The sequence below is a fragment of the Rutidosis leptorrhynchoides genome, chromosome 1, assembly GCF_046630445.1.
Source record: "Rutidosis leptorrhynchoides isolate AG116_Rl617_1_P2 chromosome 1, CSIRO_AGI_Rlap_v1, whole genome shotgun sequence".
NCBI lineage: Eukaryota > Viridiplantae > Streptophyta > Magnoliopsida > Asterales > Asteraceae > Rutidosis > Rutidosis leptorrhynchoides.
Genome location: NC_092333.1, coordinates 486,960,214 through 486,967,585, shown reverse-complemented (window position 1 = coordinate 486,967,585; position 7,372 = coordinate 486,960,214). Strand labels below are relative to the sequence as shown.

At 34.4% G+C, this 7,372-nt stretch overlaps 1 protein-coding gene across 1 annotated transcript; it reads left to right on the top strand.

Annotated features, from left to right (window-relative positions):
* The first annotated feature begins 3,282 nt into the window (after nucleotides 1-3,282).
* LOC139840515 (uncharacterized) lies at nucleotides 3,283-4,562 on the top strand. Its single transcript, XM_071830781.1, has 2 exons — nucleotides 3,283-3,537; nucleotides 4,020-4,562. The coding sequence occupies exons 1-2, from the start codon at nucleotides 3,283-3,285 to the stop codon at nucleotides 4,560-4,562; spliced, it is 798 nt and encodes a 265-aa protein (XP_071686882.1).
* Nucleotides 4,563-7,372: the final 2,810 nt, after the last annotated feature.

Below are 7,372 nucleotides of genomic sequence, written 5' to 3'. Positions count from 1 at the left end.
GGATTTTGAGGTATATAAATACTGGCCGAATTTTACAATTTTTAATGTACCTTTTCATTATATCTCTCTCTAGTTACGAAATTATGTAGTTTAGGCTTTAGTTTAGGGTTTCTTTTCAATGTAACCTTGTAATTTTGCATTGGAATTCAAGTTTCTTTCATTTAATCAAGGTATCTTTACTTTATTATTCCCGTATCTCTTTAATTATGTCTTTATTTACTGTTAACTGTTTCTGTTCATCTCCAACTATGAACTAAACGTTCATAGTGGTTACTTGATGAAAACTGTGAAAATATGAGATTTAAGATGAAGCCGTCGGCTTCACCAGACCAAGCCACCGGCTTGACTGGAACAAAGCCGCCGACTTCCATGCTCAATTCGTGTAGTTTTCTGGTTAATTTCCAGATCTGTATGATTATGGTTCTGTAATGATTATTTAAACTGTTTTGAATCTGCTATGTTTTAATATGCTTGTTTACCATGCTTAATGATTAAATAACTTGATTTTAGGATTGATTAGCACTTAATTAAACGATCTATTATTCGATTCATGCTACTTGTTTAGATCTAGTCCATCAAACTTGTTAAATTGAATTGCATGCAACTAGGTTAAACAACATAATTGTGATAAACTTGTTTGATTTGAAATACGCTTATATAATAGAGTTTAATATTGTCAGGCTTAATCGAAGATCCTTTATTTGGATATGTTTAATTAATGATTGCATGAAAACTTAGTAGTAATTGACTTTCAGCTAGTAACTTGAGTTGATCTACTTGATGTTTAATAGCTTATATAATTTGTCAGTATGTTTGCATGTTGATCCGCATCATAAGGTTAATATGTATCATGTAATTGAATTGAACATGAAGAATTGAGATGTTAGTTATGCACATCTGATGTGTGCGATATAATACATCTTTTACCCTCTAAATTTATAATTGACTTAAACACTATAATCAAGCACACACAACTAACGAGCACTTAGAACCCGGTTGTTATAGTACTTTAATGTAAGTATTCTTATCAAGTTCGTCCAAGGGAAGCGGTGTAAGTCGGATATTTGAAACTATTAATTGTCCTAGGGTTTGTTTGATTTGGGGGGGGGGGGGGAGGGGGGGTTCGATTGATATTAACTAACAACTAAAACTTGTGCAATTAAACAAACCTAAATTAACAATTAAACAAGAAGTGATAAACAAGTAGCAAATATTTAAGACTTAAATCAATCAACTAAGACGTGTTCACTTATCTAATCCTCTCTATGCTTGGCTTGCCCCTTTTTGCCTATTTTGTTATCTCATAAGTTGTTGAACTATTAAATGTTAGAATCACTTCTAAACCTCAAATCAAATGATACTCCATGAATTCACATAAGCTTTGTATCCTAAGATCGAGTTAAGCATGATTTGGTCATTAAGATTGAGCTTGGGTTAAAATCACTTAAACCCCCAACTATCGAAATCACTTAAGATAATCGGCACTACTATGTTGACTAAAGGCCAATTAAAAACTAACCTAGATCAAGAACACAATCACTTGTAATTCCTAAGCTAGTTTTCTAGATCACCTAAGGTGTTGAAGCACACATTGATTCACTTCTCAAATCACTAAGAGAGCTACTTAACATATGTAATCAAAGTCAAGCCTAAAACAAACTCATAGCAATGGTTCTTTAGCTAACTCAATAACACTTGATCATGTAATTCATTCAAACAACAATATTCAATGGATTTGGGGCAAACACTAGCATTAGAGATTCATAGATAAGCAAACACAAGAGATTTAGCCAATCATGGCTAAAACCAAGCTAATAATAAGCATAGAAATGTAAATCATCATCATATTCAAGCTATTACAAGTAATCAAAGCAAAGTATGTAGAGTAAAGTAAAGATTATAACTAATTAGTGCAAAATAGATAAAGCAAAGTAAAGATTACAACCCAAAATGTAAAGAATATGAAGATCTAAGCTAAATGATGATGAATCTTGAGCAATCTTCCTTGAATCCTCCCTTATTCTCCAATGGATGATGAAATTAGGGTTTTGTGTGTGAAATTCGGACCCTAGGCGGCTGCTCTCTAAGATGAATATGAAAATGACCTAATCTCGTTCCTTTTATAGTGCTGAAAATCTGGCCTGAAACAGTGTCAGGAGCACCGCATTTATTTTAGGAGCGGCGCTATTGGCTAAACAGGAGCGGCGCTATTGGCTAAACAGGAGCGGAACTTTTGACTGTGGAACGCCGCTTTTGGCTCTGAACAGGGGCGACGCTTTTGGATGATCAAGAACGGCGCTTTTGATATGAAGAACGGCGCTTCTGCTCACTGATGAAAAATGGAGAAAAATCGTGCATAATAGTGCCGCTTTTACTTATGGAGCGGCGCTTTTGCTCTTCAGGAGCGGCGCTCCTATACAGGAGCGGCGCTTTTTGAGCTGTTTCCTGAACTTGTCATTTCCTTAGCCAATTTGGCCCAAGATTTGGTCAATTTTACACCAAATCAACTCCTTAGCCCTTAATTTACCAATTAGCTCCATAACACACTAAATAGGCTCCGAGATAATCAAAAATTGAGCAAAGTGAGGTAGATATCGCGAGATAAACATATATAAATTGAGCGATATCAACATCACATATCTAGCATTTGCTTTAGGTCCTGCTTATTAAATGATATGCAATGCGTGTCTTAACCTGATCAAGAATAATAATTGTTCTATGATTATTATCTTGTCATGTGTTAATATAAGTCATGAAACTTTTCTAATATGATTCCCGTACAAGTTATTTTTCCATGTAACTGCTTTTGTTTATAATTAATTATTTTAATCTTTTTTTCTTGCTTTATTATTTTGTTATTCAATTCATTAAGAACGTATCTTCAATTGTCTCTTTCCTAAGAGATAATATTCAAAACCTAAACAACAACCAAAAACATAAATATATATTTCTGATTCTTTAATAAGAGTTAGACTAAAGAATAAAACAACTTATAACGCATCTACGTTCTCTTGTGACGATAACCTAAAATACTATATATGTTCGGGTTTTGTTGCTCGTTATGGTGTTAAAGTGTATTAAATAAAGGTTTTATAAATTTAAAAGTTGAAATAAAAGATTAAGCACTACGGCACACACTTTTGACACATCAAATCCTATGATACGGTTGACTGGAACTTTCTAAGATCGATCTTGAAGGGGTTTGGATTTCCAAATTTGATGATTAAGTGGATTATGCGATGTGTCACGTCTACTTCTTTTACAATCAATGTTAATGGAGAAATGCATGGTTACTTTAAAGGTAAAAGAGACTTACGACAAAGTGACCCAATGTCACCTTATCTCTTTATGTTGGTGATGGAAGTTTTATCTTTAATGCTCCAAAGGAAAGTGGTGCAACTTGGTGATTTTAAGTATCATCCGAAATGCGAACAATCAAAAATTATTAATTTGTGTTTTGCGGGCGATTTGTTTTTGTTTTCTCAAACTGATACTGATTCGATGGAAGCTATTACAGATGCTCTGAACGAACTTAAGGTGTGTTTAGGATTGACTCGAGCCTTCCTAAGAGCACGACATTTGTTGCTAATGTTCTAGCGGTTTTGAAAGCTCGGATTCTCCAAATATTACCATTCGATAAAGGTGTTCTCCTTGTTCGTTATTTGGGTGTTCCTTTGGTTTCATCTCGCCTTTTATATCGTGATTGCAAAATTTTAGTTGAGAGAGTGAAGAGAAAGGTTGATGACTAGTTTCTTTCCTTTGCCGGAAGAGTTCAACTGATTATTTTAGTCTTAACATCGATGCAAGTTTATTGGTCCTCGGTTTTTATATTGCCTGATTCCATTACTAAATACATCGAGAAGATTTTGAGGGGCTTTCTTTGGTGCCAAGGGAAGATGAAAATAAGTAAAGTAAAAGTTAAATGGGATGACTTATGCCTTCCGAAAGATGAAGGGGGTTTGGGCATTAAACGATTAAAGTATTTGAACATGGCTCTTATGGACACTCATGTGTGGTAGATTGTTAACCACAAGGAGTCCTTGTGGGTGAAGTGGATTCATACTTATCATCTACATAACAAATCATTTTGGAATGTGCCTATTAAACCGGATTCTAGTTGGAGTTGGAGGAAGATTTTACAAACTCGTGAAGTAATTCATAAGCTTGTTTTCCATAGTATTGGTAATGGCCAAAACACACATGCATGGTTTGATGTTTGGAATGATGCTTGCCCCTTAACGAGTGTTGTTTCATGGAGGGATATCAATGGTGCTGGATTTAACGCTTACTCCTCTGTAGCCGATATTATTACAAATGATCAATGGGGTTGGCAAATCTTCTGGTACCAAAAAAACCCGATTTTGCTCCAGATGGATGTTCCTTCATTACAACCTGCTCCTGATGTTATTAAGTGGAAGGGTGTTGATAGCTGTCTTCAAAATTTTTCGGTGGCAAATGCATATGAGGATATTCACCCTAAGGGTATAAAGTTTATTTGGTTTCGGGTCGTTTGGTTTTCACAACGTATCCCTCGTCATGCATTTATTGTATGGCTTCTATGAGAGATAAGTTGAAGACTCGAGATAAAATTAAAGATTGGGAGATGCATCTGTAAGTAACTAGAGGGGGGTGAATAGTTACTTGATACGTTTTTAACACTTTTTCGATTGATCACCAAATTTGATTAACTATGATCAACCAATTCAACTCAAACTTGATGTGTGTGGTGAGTATGTTCAAAATGATAAGTAAAGTAATGTCAAGAACATAGACACAAGGATTTATAGTGGTTCGGGTGGATGTTAACTAATCTACCTTAATCCACTCCCCGATTACACTAATCAGGATTTCTTGCTTCACTAAGCACTTTTCTCCAAACCCGGTGGATATCCGATTTACAAGTCTTCAACTTCTTTGGTAGACAACAAACCTAATCTTTCTATTCCTTTGAAAGACCAACTCCAACCTATATCAACTTGTCTTCACCTTGGACAAATATTAATCTTCAAATAAGATTAATCAACTTCATAAGTCCCTTTAAGGAAGTAGTATACTAAGCTAACATATGCTTCTACTAATTGAAGTTACAAGACTCATACACTTTGCAATAATGATCCTAAGACAATACTAGGACATACATTACACTAAGTAAACTCACAAGATAAATAATTTTGATTATTAAGTTTACAACAACTAAATTCTATATCTATAAGATCATAGAATCTTCTCTTGCTTGATCACATTTGAGTAGTAATTAAAGCCCTCTGGAAATAAGCTTTTAAAATATGCAAGAGGGTCAGCTTCAAATGCTATTCAATGCTTGCCTTTTATAGTGAGATTCAAAAACTAGCCGTTGTCACACAGTCACGGACACGATCGACCGTGGTTCGACCGTGCGTGCTCCAGTCCAAAAGTATGTATTCGTTGTATAGCCATTTAACTCAGATTTGAACATCACATTTTGAAATCTTTACTCCATCTAGCACCTGCAAAATAAACTCAATATCTTATACAAGTACTATATGCATTAAGTGTGTGGAATTTGATCTTATTGAGTTAAAATGACATAACACTCCAAAAGTGGTAAACCCAACATTCTTGGAGAAGTGTCTTGATTGATATTTTTGGTAATCTTAGTTTGGTCAAGACTTAGTTAGCCTCATTAATGCATTTGGTTCAATCCTAAAGACTAGTCAACATGTCATTAACTTCCTAGTTTCAATTAATCACAAGTCATATTCATTTTAAGATTAAGTAGAGATTATTTGAATAATGTCTTTCTAAAATAAACATTAAGTGTGTAAAGACATCAATGTTAATTCATACTTGGACAAGTAATCACAATGTGTTACTTAGACAAGACCAAATAGACAATTGACCATTATTCCTTTGTGAACCATTTTACACTTAATTTATTGGAGTAAATTTGTTACTTGAATCCTAGTATTTTAACTAGTAAACACATAGCAAGCATAGTAATCAAGTTGGCTAATTGATGAGTATTAAACATATTAGCAAGTAGCAAGTAGCAAGTAATACTCACACATAGCAAGAGATAGTTATTCTAAAATCAATCATATAGATATTTGCACAACACTATGGTTTAAGCTTTAGAAAGCTTACTTGCAATATAACATATTGCATGGTTAATGTGTAAGCACACATTAATGTCCAACACATGTACAAGGGAAGAGCAATCTTTAGTTAGGACTTGGTGACCATCCTAAATGTATCTAAGTGTATTTTAGAATTACAAGTCTTTACTCAAAAGTATTGTTCTTCATTTAGCCTTAATTTGTCACTAAGTAATCTTTAATTGTAATTAGTGTTCTAGTGACATTAGCCTATGTGTGTTGGTACTTGGTGATCATCCTAAGAATGTCTAGACAAATTTTAAGATCACAAGTTATTGATTAACACTTATGTGTTATGCCTAATTATGATTAATTTGTCATTAAGATGTAATTAAGCGTAATTAACCAAGATTAGTGTTTTTATGACCAAGACTCAATTGAGTATGGAAAGGACATCTATTCTAAGCGTGTTGAAAAAGGTTTCATGAATTATAGATGTCGGGAAGTGGTCAAACTAAATTTGATCAAAAATGGTGACAGAAGATTCTACGGTCGCACTACGGTTGACTGTGGTGGCAGCCGTGCAACTTGTTTACACAAAACTGTGTTGCAGATTAAGTCTGGGCTTCTACGGCTAAGTGTACGGTCGACCGTACTTTGACCGTGTATTTTAATGATCTTTATTTTCATTCTTTAGGTTTTGTTTGACTTGGTCATTTGCAAGATCAAGTATGGATTAGTGAACTTGCGTGTTTTATGTTAAGATGACGATCATCACTCATGCATATGTGTGTGTTATCATCAAAACAAACTTTGGTTAAGCATCATACTTAATTTAGTCGGTTAGTCCATTAACCAACATTCTCCCCCTTTTTGATGATGACAAACGTACAAGTGATGAGGGATATTTTGCTATAAATACGCAAGTGTTAACATCACTTGTATCCATATTTCTCCCCCTTTTGTCGTAGAAAAAAGGTTAGCACCCCCTAGAACTATGCTCGCCCTTAGAGCAAAGATCAAATAGTGCACGATGGAAGATATTAAAAAAATATATAACAAGCACGCATTTTATTCATAGCAAATACTAAACATAGATATGCATACATGAAATTATGCATGAAAAATACATCATAGAGCAAACATATTCATGGTATAGGTAGGCATTCTTCAAATTGCCTTGGCCTATTTCTTGCGATGAATGTAGTGATGAGTGTCTCTTATGATTCCTTCAAGCTTGTTCAGATGTCGTCCAATTTTCAGAATGTTCTCTCGAATGACGCTGCTTTGTTCCACAG

Coding starts and splice junctions, on each gene's coding strand:
- LOC139840515 (XM_071830781.1), top strand. CDS start 3,283: ATGCATGGTTACTTTAAAGGTAAAAGAGACTTACGACAAAGTGACCCA. Junction 3,538..4,019: donor ATGCTCTGAACGAACTTAAG/GTGTGTTTAGGA, acceptor CATGTGTGGTAG/ATTGTTAACCACAAGGAGTC.